Source organism: Mastomys coucha, unplaced genomic scaffold (assembly GCF_008632895.1).
Source record: "Mastomys coucha isolate ucsf_1 unplaced genomic scaffold, UCSF_Mcou_1 pScaffold15, whole genome shotgun sequence".
In the NCBI taxonomy this organism is placed as follows: Eukaryota; Metazoa; Chordata; class Mammalia; order Rodentia; family Muridae; genus Mastomys; species Mastomys coucha.
Window position 1 is genome coordinate 47,640,913 of NW_022196897.1, and position 14,424 is coordinate 47,655,336.

At 42.0% G+C, this 14,424-nt stretch overlaps 1 protein-coding gene across 6 annotated transcripts in view; it reads right to left on the bottom strand.

Annotated features, from left to right (window-relative positions):
* Positions 1 to 14,424, bottom strand: part of Rbms1 (RNA binding motif single stranded interacting protein 1) — a 217,436-nt gene continuing 203,012 nt past the window's right edge. For 3 of the 6 annotated variants that reach the window (XM_031370382.1, XM_031370385.1, XM_031370387.1), the window contains exons 7-15: positions 10,703 to 10,809; positions 9,717 to 9,766; positions 9,499 to 9,592; positions 7,238 to 7,285; positions 6,298 to 6,348; positions 3,615 to 3,725; positions 2,458 to 2,538; positions 806 to 890; positions 2 to 66 (exon numbers count right to left, since the gene is read on the bottom strand). In XM_031370382.1, the coding sequence (XP_031226242.1) occupies positions 813 to 890; positions 2,458 to 2,538; positions 3,615 to 3,725; positions 6,298 to 6,348; positions 7,238 to 7,285; positions 9,499 to 9,592; positions 9,717 to 9,766; positions 10,703 to 10,809 (620 nt within the window). In that variant the 3' untranslated portion in view covers positions 2 to 66; positions 806 to 812. Of the gene's footprint in view, positions 67 to 805; positions 891 to 2,457; positions 2,539 to 3,614; positions 3,726 to 6,297; positions 6,349 to 7,237; positions 7,286 to 9,498; positions 9,593 to 9,716; positions 9,767 to 10,702; positions 10,810 to 14,424 lie in introns of all 6 variants that reach the window. The other 3 variants (XM_031370384.1, XM_031370386.1, XM_031370383.1) reach the window with 2 other exon arrangements.

The following is a 14,424-nucleotide window of genomic DNA, read 5'->3' on the forward strand; positions in this document are numbered from 1 at the left end:
ATCAGAAAAATCCATGATTGTTCAGCCTTCACACCCTTCTTCATGTAGGAACTCCCTTCGGTACATCTGGAAGAGAAAGATAAGAGACCAATGTCTTTGCTGACTTAATACACAGGTGGCAGTGCTTCGGCATCTTTTGTCTTAAAGAAATGAAGGCCGTGCTCATCCATGGAGGCAGATGGAGGGACATAAACTGGGGACCTGGGGACTGCGTTCAATTTCTTGAGTCTACCTTTCAAATTTGGGACTTGCAAAATATTTCCTTCCTCAAGGGAGCCCCAGTCAACTCCACGTGGGTCTCAAAGGGTGACTCGGTGAGATCAACAAACAACACATACTGTTACCAGCCAATCCAGCAACTGGATTCCGTATAGTTATTTGACTAGGATACGCATGGTAAAGTGAAGTTTGAAATGTGTGACTCCAGTGAGAGATGGTAATGTAGTCTTTTGATCCGAGGATGCTAACAGTCTGAACTCATAGCTGAGATGTTGCTGATCTTGTGAGACTTGCTTAGGCAACATCTTATGCTTTATCTTCCTTAGTCTGTATTTAAGCAATATGATATAAGATGCTTCTATTACAGGACAATTTTGGGACCCAGTATGTTCTATGATGCCTTAGATTTTATGAATTTTGAGGTAGAGAAAAATGTATTTTATTTTAATATAAGCATTGTTTGATATCTAGACATAATCTACAAATTCATAAACACATTAGATCTGAGTTATCGTAAGCATCATTTGATCACAGTACCCCAGACTGCTTCATTTGAGCCCTGCAGTTACAGACTTTGCCCTCATACCTCACAGTTACTTATTGGGTGGAAAGGTATATGGAGAATGGTCATTAGACGTCTCCACAGCCACCTGCTGCTGGCCACTTGCTTCCTACAACAGAGCAGAATGCATGAGACACATTAGCAATGAAATCTTAACTCTGCTGCTAAGGCCTGAGTCCAAGGACACACAGATACTTTTCAAAGTGAATTTCTTAAAAGTCAAAGAGAGCTTTTAAAGGCTAATTATTGCCTTAATGCAGATAAAATATGACAGACCCCAAGAACCTCCCGTCCAAATGTTTAACTTAAATATTGATCAAAGAAATCTCTTGGCTTCCTCTCCTTGGAGCCACATAAAGTTTATAATTCAGTTATTTTCAGATTTTAGAGTCTGAGACACAGAGTATATGTGCTGTGTGTCATATAGGCCCACCCCCCAGAAAGCATCACCTATAACCTCACAATCTCAATACTTATATGCTGAAAAATGTCATTCAACTCAGTAAATGGAAGCGAGGCCTGCGGTACAGGGTGTGTAACCTCAGCGACTTGAGACAGAAGGCGGAAGGGTAACAAGTTCACAGCCTGCCTGGCTTACGGAGTGAGGTCATGACTTTAAAAGGGTCATGAACATAGCTCAGTGGCAGAATAGTTTGTCTGGCATTTGAGAGGCCTTGATTGGACCTCTACTAAAATAAGAGTAAATCAGTAATAAAACCAAAAAACAAAGCCCTTTGGATATTTTGCTTTGTCTCAGTTCAAACTGTGTTTGAAAAGCCACAGGGTCAGGCTTTGCTGAAGTAGTCACAGAGAAAATTTTTGTTTTCCTCTGCTATGGAGACTTCATGTTGTGAAAAAGTGCACATAAAAAGCTGTGGGTTCAGGCAGTTGTTGTTCAAAGTTGTATGATTATGTAAATAACACAACCACAATTCTCGGGTCAGGAACCAGGGGTCTGCCTCGGAGGCAGGGTAATTGGACCGATGGCTTCCCTGGGTTCCCGAGGATATTTTGCAGGGAAATACCATGCTTCCTGTCTAACCATAACTCAAGCATCATACTTCTTCAAATACAATATATTCCAAAATAATAATAATGAGTAGTTAGCCATAGAAACAAGTATGGTTCTACATGCTTGTTACAAATTAGAAATGCAAGGTTTTCTTTTTTCCATTATCTGAATTTATGACTGTTTTTTTTTCCTGTAATTATCATCACCAATTCAATCTTTAGGACTAAAATTGCAAACTGCAATTTTACTTTAATGTGTCTCTAAGTATCATTTTGGGGTAACAAGACAAGCCTTGAAGTGGCATAGAGTATGTGACAAGATTGGAAGGGTATGTGGTCTGGCTGTTGGAATACTAATCTACATAGGGAGAGAATGGTACAGTTCAAAAATAATACCAAGTGCATACTCTTTCTACACCCACTTCTTTATGTTTGTTTGTTTTTCCTTTTCTGAAGGATGATCTAGCTATGTAGGCTAAGCTGGCCTGAACCTGTCGATCCTCTTGCTTCAGCCTCTCTGATATTGGGATAACAGGCATGTGTCACTATGCCTTGTTAAAGTATTTGACTCTTGATAAGTTTTTTTTGTTGTTGTTGTTCTATTTAAATGACTCAGATGTAAAAGTACCCACTGCCACAGGGCCACTTGGATGCTCTATACCAACCTCAACGGGAACTGCCGCGGTCTGCATGTGTGTATACTGTGGCAAGTAGGCTCCTTGCATGGCTGACGTTGCAGGCATGTACTGAAAAGGAGAAGGTGGTCAGGGTATGCAGAGGCAGGCCATGCAAAGGTCAGATTACTGGGGTTGGGGGTGGTGGTACTAGGATGGGTATAAAGTACTTAGAAGGCTCAAAGAATGCATCTATATGGGCAGCCCTTGAGTCTGACTATTGCATATGTCTTCTGAAAGGCAAAGGAAAATGTTTTCAACCAATCCAACTGAAAACCCCGTGTTTCTTTGAATTTATCAACAACAACAAAAAATTGCCCATGTGAAGGTCATTAACGCTTTTTATCTGCAGTAATTTAGTATCGTCAATGTATCATAAAAATCTCTCCTCAAGAGTCTATGCTAATTTCTGGTCACTCCCTGAGTTGATAACTCATACTGTCTGTGCAGGGAGAGACCTGAAAGGAACTAGGGATGAGGCCAGGGAGCTAGCTATTCTTAGTCCATTCCAGCAGTCTCATTTCTTAAAGGCAGGTCTGGGGCTTGCTTCTGGGCTGTGCATTGTTCTGGATTCACTCTCATGAGAAATTGTGGCTGGTTTTCAGAATAAGAGGGCACACAGTGTCCATTGCCTTTTACAGCCACCACAGACACAGGCTGTGCTGAATGCCTCTGTCCATCTTTTACACCCTACACTCTACAAATACCAAGCTGCTGGGGGGTCTAGGATTAACTCAGCCTTATAACCCAACCCATTCCTTGGAGTGCAGGGGAACAAGTCCCTATAGTAACTGCAACTCAGGACTGCAACACTGCATGAAAGAAGAATGAGCAGACACCACCTGCTTGCCCACCATGTATGCCTGAGTTTTTACCTTTGTGACCTGTACCTTGTAACATGGGTTATAAAAGCTAGACATGGGCATGTGTGGGTGAGGGAGAGGGATCCAGAGATGGACTTGCAAGTTATCAAGTAATCAAGAATTTTCTGAGTGCCATCTTACTTTGTGGCGATCAATGCCAGATGGAGAGGGGGTCAGATACAATCACTTCTACCCCCAAATCTGAACTTTCACTGGGGATGACACAGGCTTCTTTAATTCACTTTCTCTACTTGCAGAAACACAGGATATTAATTTGCCACCTACTGTTCCGGTGCTGCCTAGTGACAGATGACTCATCTGCTGGGCCAGAGGGCTGATCATAGAAGCAGGTTGTAGTGACATGGCGTGTTCCATTGAAGGAGTTAACACGGCACCCTGGGAAGGGGGACAAACGGCAAATGGGCAAGCATGAGATTCTGCAGTTACAATCTGCAAAGGAGAACCCAGTGTTAAGGCAAACACAATCTCCCTCAAACTTGCAAGAGCTACCCCAAGCAACTGCCCTAAATCTTCCAGACTACTTTCCTGAAACTTCCATAAAAGAGTTAAGAGGAAATAACAGTGTTATCTCATCTCACAGAAATCTGTGTGCTCAACTTGACCTAACTGTAAAGCCAGAAGGCCCAGGAAGGGTTGTAACATGAAACAAACTGAGGACCATTGGCTGCAAGGACTGCCAAATGTTAAAACAAAAAACAAAAAAACAAAAAAAAAATAAAAACAAAAACAGAAATAGAACAAGAGAAAAGGGTAGCTTTTGTTTTCTACAAAATAACATGATCAAGAGAGCAGTTTGCTTTTTATGGATAGTCATCTGGTTCAAGGCTAAGTAGTCAGGACCAAGAGTAGGTTCTTCATTTACTGGGAAATTCTCAGAATTTCCTGTTCCAGGTCTGGGAAGCCAATTCAGTTAGAAGCAGTAATTCCACTCCAGATCCCTGTTCATTTATTTTGCTTGGAACTTTTTTTGCATCAAAATTCAAATTAAATGTGTGTAAGAAAACAGAGGGCAGTAAAAAAAAAAAAAAAAAAAAAAAAAAAAAAAAGAAACCACTCACAATGCGGTTTTTCTAACAGAACCACTCTAAGCAGCTTCTACCTGGAAGCTGGAGTCTGCATCAGAGAACATGAACCATTTTCTACTTTGGGTTCTTGTTTTTAACTTAGCTTTCTACTAGAAATGGTAACTGCCTTGCTGTCTTCATTTTAATGGCTATATCATGATACACAGACTAGATAGCAACTAAAATCCAACGGTCTGGATAGTTGTCTAAATTTCTCTACACAATCAATGGGTTTTACATTTCCTCCCATTTCTGCAATCATCCGATTGCTATAGCATGTAACTACTCTGTTGAACTCCATGAATATGAAAACATGGTTTGGGATCATTGTAGCTGGTTACCCCGAAACACACTGGTATTTGCTGATAATCAGATCCCAGATCGGGGTACCGAGAAGGAGTTTGTATCTGGGTGGAGAAAGTAACACAGGTCTCCTCAAACAGTTAAATTAAAATATATGCAGAGTTTGCCTCTAAGAGTCACCAAAAAGAAAAACAGTATACATTTCATTTTCAGAGTGTATCATCAAAAAGCACAGAGTAATAAGATTGACTAGAAATCTAGATTCTCCCTCATCTCCTTCATACTAAGGAGTCTCCGAATTAAAAGTTGGCTAATTTCTAGCTTTCCAAATTAACCATGAAGTTTCAGGACACAGACTGCTATGGTAATGTGAGAGATGTGTCATGGACATCCACAGGTAGGATGTGTGGATTTATAAATGTGTGTGTGTGTGTGTGTGTGTCTGTGTGTGTACTCAAGAGCAGGTACATGACACTTTTTACTTGTGTCCGGAAGGCTCCCTCAGCATTTCCTGTCCAGTATTTGTTAGTTCTCAATTGCTCTTTTTCCTACACTTCAGTGTTCATGTAGAAGACTCATGAGAGAAATCCCCATTTCATTTTAAGGCCAAGACCAAGTTCTTTTCCTAAACAAATCCTCTGGGTTTTGTATAATAAATGTTGTGATGTATCCCACACAGGAGAATGCCTATTCTGCACTGGTAGCTAGAAACCAAAGGGTCAAATCTGTAGCCTTTTTGTGGCAAGTGTGTGTGTTACCATGACATTCTTAGTCTGATTTGTGAGTTTTGTTTTGTTTTTTTGTCTTGTTTTTTTTTATTTGTTTGTTTTGTTTTGTTTTCGAGACAGGATTTCTCTGTGTAGCCCTGGCTGTCCTGGTACTCATTCTGTAGACCAAGCTGGCCTTGAACTCAGAGAACTCAGAGATCTGCTTTCCTCTGCCTCCCAAGTGCTGGGATTAAAGGTGTGTGCCACCACTGCCTGGCTGATTTGTGAGTTTCTTCTTTACACTTGTTTTGAACTTTTGACTCTGTTTAAAATTCAATGAACTGGATTTTGTGTATGTCTCAAAGACACATACTGTATAAAAAGATGTAGTATAATGCTAAAAACATTGTTATACACTTTAGGATAATAAATGCTGAAATCAATGAAGTTATGTTTGTCATTTACAGAATGCACTGTTGTCTTGGTGTTTATTCTCTCCACAGACAGGCCAAGCGACATTGATGAAAAGCTCTGCCTGGATCTGAACTTTATTTATGTCTGAATTTACAAAGGATGTAAGGGAGAAGAGCCATTTTTTTCTATGCATTGCTAAATATCTGGTCACTCAGTTAATGGTATCCTACTGACCTGGCGTGAGAAGAGAAAAGAATGTATTTTAAGCTCTTATATAAAAACTAATGTCTACAAATAATTCAGTTTAAGAGGAAGGTGAGTTAAAAATTTCATAATAAGCTGGCGTGTTTTCATATTCTATGTTTGAGTTTTCCCAATTACCCTTTGGTCTTTGGTCCAAGAGTTTTAACTCAACAAGCTTACTTGGAGAACACAAAGTCACTGACATGAGAAACTTACAGGATGCTGCAGAATGTACGGTTGAGGTTGCATCCAAGAAGGACTCTGCACCTAGAAAAGGGAGGATTTCAAAAGAAACATTGATTTCTACTGCCAAAAGAATCTTAACTCTCTAGAATTCTTTTTAATTGTGTTAAAAATCTACAGAAGGAAGATAAGGAGACAATACTATCAATTACAAAGGTTAAAGCAGTTAGAACTCTTGACAAACTGGTCACTCTAAACAAGATGAAGCAATCATTTGGAACCAATGTCAGTTTGCCCACTTGGTGCATATTTACTGAGCATTAGGCACCACGGAGCAATAAGGGTAAGACGCCGATGGGCCTCACCCTTGAGAAAGAGACTGTCTAAGTAAAGGAAATAAACAAGTAAACAACCCAAATTAGTGAAAAGTGTTATAATCAAGGTATGGACTACTACATTTTAGGAATACTGATGGATGAGGATTAACTGTAGAACATTTAGTTAGACACTAACCCTCACAGTGCATATAGACTATTCTACTATTTATTAAGCATGACCAAACGCAATCTCTGATAATCAGGAAAGTAAGATTAGCAATTTTGTGTAGTCCTCAACAATTTCTAGTTAGCGAGAAAAAGAACGATGTCTGAAATACAGACCTAGGATATCAAATGGGGGGTATAAGATCAACAGTTAAGTTAAAAGGGCATCCACACGTTAACCCTCTAAACTGAGAAATACGATGTGAGGGTCAGGCTCTGTGGCGGGGAAGGAAATGCCCATCCCGCCATGGAGGAGTTGAGTCCACGTCTTGATGCCCGTGGCTTTTCAAGGTCTACAGGATTTTAAGGTACAGTTCGATTTCTAGTTCTTATCAGCACCCTCCTGTGTCCTGTCCCTGAGTGTTAACTTCAGAGATTCTACAGAGAGAATACGGGGAAGAGTCATGGGGAAAGAATTGAGTGTGATTTACCTTGATAGCAGAGCCCCGATACTTGTTCTCTCTGGTTTCCTTTGCCACCTAAGGCAGACCAAAGTTAAGTGCTTCTGCCTTGTTAACATTTCAGTTATCTGGACTGCAGCCTTTCCCCACTGGGGTACTGGTGGGTTCTCGCAGATGCCACTTTCTCAATCCAACTGCATAAGCATATGGTGGTTTAGTGGAGAAGGCCAACTCCAATGAGTGTAGGCCCTTATGGACACACGAGAGGCACGCAGCTCCCTGAAATCCCCGATTTGGGCCAGATGCCCCCACTTCTGTATGCTTCTGTGGCCATAATTGCCTTTGCACTTATAGTATTATAGGGTTAGGGAGCTATGACATCTAATCCCATGTTTTTATTTCAGCAGCAAAGTAGCCACTGTCAGTTGCTGTTCCTCAATGTTCCCTAGTTATAAAATGGGAATAATAATCTATTAACTTCTTACTGTTGCTTCTTTGAACACCTGAAAGAAACAAAGTCCCATTCCAAACTAACCATACACAGATAACATTTTTGTATCAACTTAAAGGGTCCTTGGATTACCTGGGGCTCATGCCCTGACCCCTGTTCAGCACTAACTGGGAGGTTATGCCTTTGACTGTCAGGCAAATGGAGTGAATTCCACATGGGTCTTACAAAAACCACAGAATTCCCCAAGGAGGAAATGAAGCCTTGAAATGACAGGCTGTCTGCAGTTAGCCATGTCCAATTGGTTCCCAACACTGGCCTCCTGACTTGTTACTCTATAACATGGTTGACAGGCAAACGGCGTAAAAGAGGAAAAGTAAGTGGTAGACAGATGGATTAGGAGCTGGCGTATCTATAGCAACACTGTAATACAGTTTTCATTTGCTTAAGAGTGAGCTTATACCGGCCATTATTTTTAATGATACAGAAGTGACAGACGGTCATTTTCAGGTCATCAGAGACTATATTTTAATATCAGCTATAGATGCTAGTTATGAGGGGAAATGTACTGTATCCACTTGCTCTCGTTGAGAAACAGGGAAAAGACAAAAATCTCAACTCCCAAACAGCTGAAGAGACATAAATAAATGAATAGTGTGCCCAGAAGACTGACACTTCAGAGTCAGGTAACAACTCGGGGAGAAAAAAGGAGAGGAGAGGAGTGAAGGCTGGGAGAGAGAGAGAGAAGCTGAAGTCTGAAAGTGGAGGCCATGCTGTGAGACTTTGCTTTCAGTATAAAGTCCTTCTCTTTTTCAATGTCACTTTCATAATTGACACAGAGCCAACTTGACATTGTCTTACCTTATTGGAAAAGTGTAACTAACATGTAATGCTGCTGCTGCTAGCACATGTTTACTATTAGTGATATGTCAGTACTGGGCGGAGCTCTTTTTATTTTCCTTAGGTGCTCAGAACTCTCTCTAGTTTACAAAGTAGAAGCCATTATTATCCCCATTTTAAAGAAGAGGAAACTGAGGCTTGTTGTTATCAAACAACATAGGTCAGATGCTGTAGTCCCCTAACCCCTGACGTCAGGACTACAACATCTAATTGAGTTTTAAAAACAAGAATACCCCAGAGTTTAGTCACACAAGACCCCAGCAGTCAACAGAAGAGAACTCTCTTGCAGGTCTGTAACTGAACTTAGTGACAGGGCTCCCATGTGGGCCCAGGCCATACACAGCGGTATGGAAGCCTCTGCTATAGGAAGAGACAGGCACGCTGGCCTTGTAATACTATCTGTAACCTCTGTAATGCTATCAGACCAGTGTTGGACAAGGAGCTTAAGGAGGCTTCATTCCTGGTTGAAGTTTTGTAAAGCCTCCTCACAAAGTAACAGGAGAGGACTTAAGGGCCTCTTGCTTCTTAGTCAGGGTGGGACCTCAAATCTCAATTGGATCAGTTCATGTCACCTAATAGAGACAATCATTGTGTTCCTTTTATCTCTTCCTGCTACTGAAGAAACGAAGACAGGAGCCTACATTCACTCTCCATTTTGTGACTCTCATAAAGATTCATTTCCTGGGACACATGATGGAGAAAGGGTTTATCCTGAACCTAGAACCATGGGATGATTCCAACCACTTCCCTGGCTTTATGTTTTCCTACAAGGAAAAGCAAATCGCTTATGCCAAATAAAAGGCAGCTTATTCCAGACTAGGTAGCCAAGCTGCATCCAATTTGACTTAGATGTCATTTAAAAACTGTTCAGAGTTTGAAGACACATTTTAAAAAATGCAGCAGAGATGCATGGTGCACTGCTGACGAGTCCTGAGGTACAAACCTGGTAGGCAGATACAGGAGATGCAATATAGGGTGTAAGAGAAGTTTGGGTGATCATTCGGTTTGTGGCAATACTGTATGGTGAAGGATAAAATCTAGAACAAACACAAAAGCCTTTATTAAGTAATCCTTTCAATGGAATCATTCATGGAACAATGTCTGATACCTTCCACCTTTCACTGGCCCTCAAGCCATGATGCATTTATCTTAAACACATACCCGTTGTGTAGAGCAGCTGTAGTCGGGTCATAAGTGAGTGTCATTCCAGCCTTATGGAAGGAAGCAGAAGGAACCATGAGAACCCATCTAGGAAGGAGATGTCTGAAACTGCATTTTGTACACTCCCCAGAGCGTAAGATGGTAAAAGTCACAGGTGATAAAAGTGAGAGTTCCACTGTGCTGCTCCCTACACGGCAGCCATTACTGCGGGAAGCTACGAGAAATTAACCAGAAAGCAATCTCTCCTGTGAAATAGCCAGACCCCACATGCTCAGAGGGTCCCCACATGCTCAGAGGGTCCCCACATGCTCAGAGGGTCTCCACATGCTCAGAGGGTCCCATGTGGCTGACACTGGACAGCACATGTTCAAGATATTTTCTCCACACATTCTGGGTTCCTTATGATACCTTTAAACATAAAAATTTATTGAAATAAATACAAGACAGAGGAAGCCCAATGTTGGATTAAAAAACTGAAGTTTTTTTTGTTTGTTTGTTTAAAGAAAGCTTCAAAAGATTGTTTGCCCATTTGTTTAAAAAGCAATGTGTGGAAGAGGGGAAGGAAAACCATGATCAGAATATATCAGTATGGCGTAACATTTTTTTCAGTAAGAAAAAAAAAATCCCAAAATATAAAACTAAATTCTCAATGACAAATATACTACTTATTTCAATATTAAGGATGGATTCCTGAATACTATTAATGTGAACCTACTGAAAAAGCTGTATCTAAAACTGAAACCCTCCTTGCTCAAAACATGTTCACAGTCATCCTTTTAGAAAGCACAGTACAGCTGGTTCCTGTCGTCTACCTGCCCTCCTGGGGAATGGGCACCCAGCACGTCCTGCAGGAAGGTTTAGTCTGGGCTGGTTCAGAAGTGTGGCAGTCCAGTCATGGTGCCCTTGAGTCAGGGCTTTCCAGGAGAGCGCTCAGGATCACACCCCCCCCCCCCACTCAAGTTTCAGGGAAGGCCTTAGAGTCTCACCTCTCCTTCTCTGGGCCATGGCCGCCCATTAGGGATGTACTTGTTTGGGTTCTGTCTCTTCTTCTGTCCTCCATCTGCAAACTTGCACAGTAAAGGTTCTGTAGGAGCTGTGAACACAGAAGAAGATAATGTGAGCCCACAGTTGAAGGTGCACCTGATAATATGTAATGGAGTTTCTTTCAGTAGTAGCAACGTTAGCATCATCAAGGAGCACTTTTAAGGCATGATCTCTGGACCTATGAATCTAGGGATGAAGAACAGTGCAGGCTGATGCACTAGTTATTGTCTCTAAATTGGAGAGCCGAAGGGAAGCCATCTCTAATCCCTCTGGCCCCACAGCAAGCTCTGGACCCTACGGTTCCACTACTGAGCAGTCAACAAACAATATCCCAAAGGAAGCTGGAACACTGCTCTGGCTTCCTGGGCACTGCTCTGCCCCTGGCAGAAAGTCAGCCCGAGTCATGCCAATCACACCATGCTTCTATTTACAGCACCTATAGCTGTTTGCCAGTGTAGTGACTACCTATCTTTCATCCTGTCTGTTTTGTTACCACCATGTCTACAGTGCCTACAGTATAGTTACCTTGTAGGCATTTATTTTTGCTGGTTATGTCAATGGATAAATATAGGCGGGTCTCATTTGTACTTAAGAAAGCAGCAGGGGCTGGAGAGGCAGCTTAGTAGTAAAGGATGCTTGCTGCTCTTGTAGAAAACCTGAGTTTGTCCCCAGCAGCACCTATCAGGTGGCTTAAAACCTTTACCTGTATGTAACCCTAGCTACAGGGGAACCAATGCCCTTTTCTGACCTGTTAGGGTACATACATGCATGTGAGCACAAGAGTGCATGCACACATGCACACGCGCACGTGCGCGCGCACGCGCACACACACACACACACACACACACACACACACACACACACACACACGCATGAGTGAAAAATTTAAAGTTACAAATACCCGCCCTACTTGTTTAAAGGTACTTCAATGTCCCAGATCCTCCCATTTAGCTGTTTTACCATCCATTCAACCACAATCCAAAGAGACACCTAAGAAAAGGAACATACAAAAACACTCTGGACACTCATTAAAAAGATATATGTTCAAGGGAGAAATGAGATGCAGGCAGCACAACGGGCCACCCCCAGCTTCTACTTCACTTTGCCTTTCTGGGACAGACACACCAGCACGTTCCTGGAAGTTGTGTTTTTCTATGTGTTTCCAGTTAATGTAACAGAGGCTCTCACACCTTCTTGTCTGGCTCCCACACTCAGTCCTTTGTCTTCTGAAGAACCATGATTATTCCTTTTAAGTTCTCTTTCAAAGTTAAATAACCATGAAGAGAAAAACATTACTTGTGGAAAATCTACTCCTTTCTCCTTTGCCTCTCATTATCCTAATTCATCTCTTATTTTATATCACTATTACCCACCCACTAATGACAGGGTGCAAGCCATCGTGTCTCTTACCACTTCTCTGCCAAAAACCAACACAACAGGAGCTGCTACCCCACCCCGGGGTCTAGCACTCTGCGTCTGTCCCTGGGATGCTCCAGATGTATGGCATTTCTAAGTGGATGTGCTATGCTGTAGATATAGCTCATCTTCCTCTGGTTCAAGTTTAGTCCCCAGTGAGGCAACGTTACAGGACAAGGCTTGGCAGGAGGACCTTAGGCCACTGGGATCATGCCCCCAGAAGCATCGAGAGTGGTTTGCATGAGATCTTAAGTTTTCTCCAAAGTGACAAAGCCACTGAAGAGCTTTATGGCTTTGTCTTGTAAGTACCTTTTTCTGAATGCCACATGGTTCTCACTAGAGTTCGGCTGATGCTGACACCAGAGACCCTTCAACCTCCTGAACTATAGCCTAAATAAACTTCTTGTTTATAAAACCACTTCACTTTAGGTATTTTGACACAGTAATGAAAAATGGACCGATATAGTTATAGGAGTTAATAAGAACTTGCTAAGTGTCTGATGAAAATACCTTCTTGTTTACCTTCTGATTCTAAGTCTTCTACCCTAGGCTTTCATGAATAAGGAATCCCATTTGATGCAAACTGAGCATGGTGGAGATGATGGGCTGAGGCCAGCATTCTCCTATGTAACTAAACTATATCACTTGTCCAATCAAAACAATCTGGTGATGCCTTTTGGGAAATTCTACCTTTCCAATAATCACAAGAGATAAACATACTGACACAATAGAGCAATAGATCAGGACAACTCTGTAATAGTCACTGATGGTCCTTTTAACTCTACAACTGGACCATCATGCGACAGAAGGGAAGCAGAGCTGAGAGTGTGGCATCTAAGCATAAGCTGCAGAAAAAAGACTCACCCTTCTGAGAGGACAGACTGACCACATCTGATGTTCCCTTAACTCACCCACCTTTCTAGGCAATAAAAAAAATGAGTACTTAAACCCCAATTCTAAAACTACCCCTCCCAGGCCCCTATGTGAGTAAGCTTGTGGCCATGATTAGAAAGGGCTGTGGTGGTAGAAAATACCCCAGTTGATGACAAAGGACAAATCAAGAGGTCATCTGTTCTTAGCCCAGTGCTGTTCCGGGTTTTAAGACTCAGTTTTATAAGATCTCTCAGGGCGAGGTGCTGGAGCTGTGTCCATGTTCCCAGTGAGGAGATGCTGCTATCAGAACATTTAGCAAAAGTACCACTGGGTTTATGTGGCTTATTAGAAAGGCACATTTCTTTTATCAGCATAAAATTCTCCCACAGAAAGAAGGCAACCGGGCAGGACTCATTCTAAAATGCATCTCCAGTTAAGTATCTAAGTGGTAAGACCCTCAACATGCGCTCAATGACCAACCTACCTGGGAACAACATGATTCCCACGCGTATTCACTCATCTAGATTCTGCCCTGTCAGAAAGAAATCCCAGGTGACAACAACTGCATGGTGTAGAGGTGAGGGTCCAGAGAGTGATGTCAAGTTTATAAATACATCATTTAATATGAAATGAACAGACAGGGAGAAGCTGGCTTTTTCCCCAAGTTAATTCTATTTCCTACATTATTTTGTGCTGTCATTAACACTGTTTTTTCCTCTCTAAAAGCAAACAGTACGTCGCTACAGCAGTGTGCACACCAGCAGTGTTCACTTCAGGCAGACTCCTGGAGAACGCCAAGCCGTTAGACCAGGCACGTCTTTCAGACAGTTGCAAGCCCACCATTTTAGCAAACCCAGACTGCAGTGTATTCCATGGGACGCAATAAAAACCCTAGCACATTTCTTCCTCTTTCAGAATTCTCTTCGGTCTACTTAACTCAGTGTCTACTGTGTCCTAGGTCCACAAGAGCAGTCCGTAAGTCAGGTTTTCCCCAGGGCCTGTGTGCTGTGTGGATGAGGATGTGCCCACTCTTAGGAAAGCCTGTTTCCCCCTCAATAGGGCAGCAGGCAGTGTGGACATGTGTGCTTTAATAAAAATGCTCCACTGAAAGGAAACACAGATGCAAGAACAGCTGATAGTCTTTCCGGACACGACTCCATTGACTTGGGGGGGGCACTGGTAAGAAAGAGCCCATGCTTACAAACCCTTCATGCCTTGTTTACTACCAAGACCACCCACTTATCTTAGGAAAATCAAGTCATACAAAGTTAGGGAATTTCCTGGTGCTCTTGGTGACACAGGGTTTAATTCACTGTAACTAAAAGTTCTCTTGGCACTGTGCAACCCTTAAATGAGTTTAGTTAGGTTTTTTTTT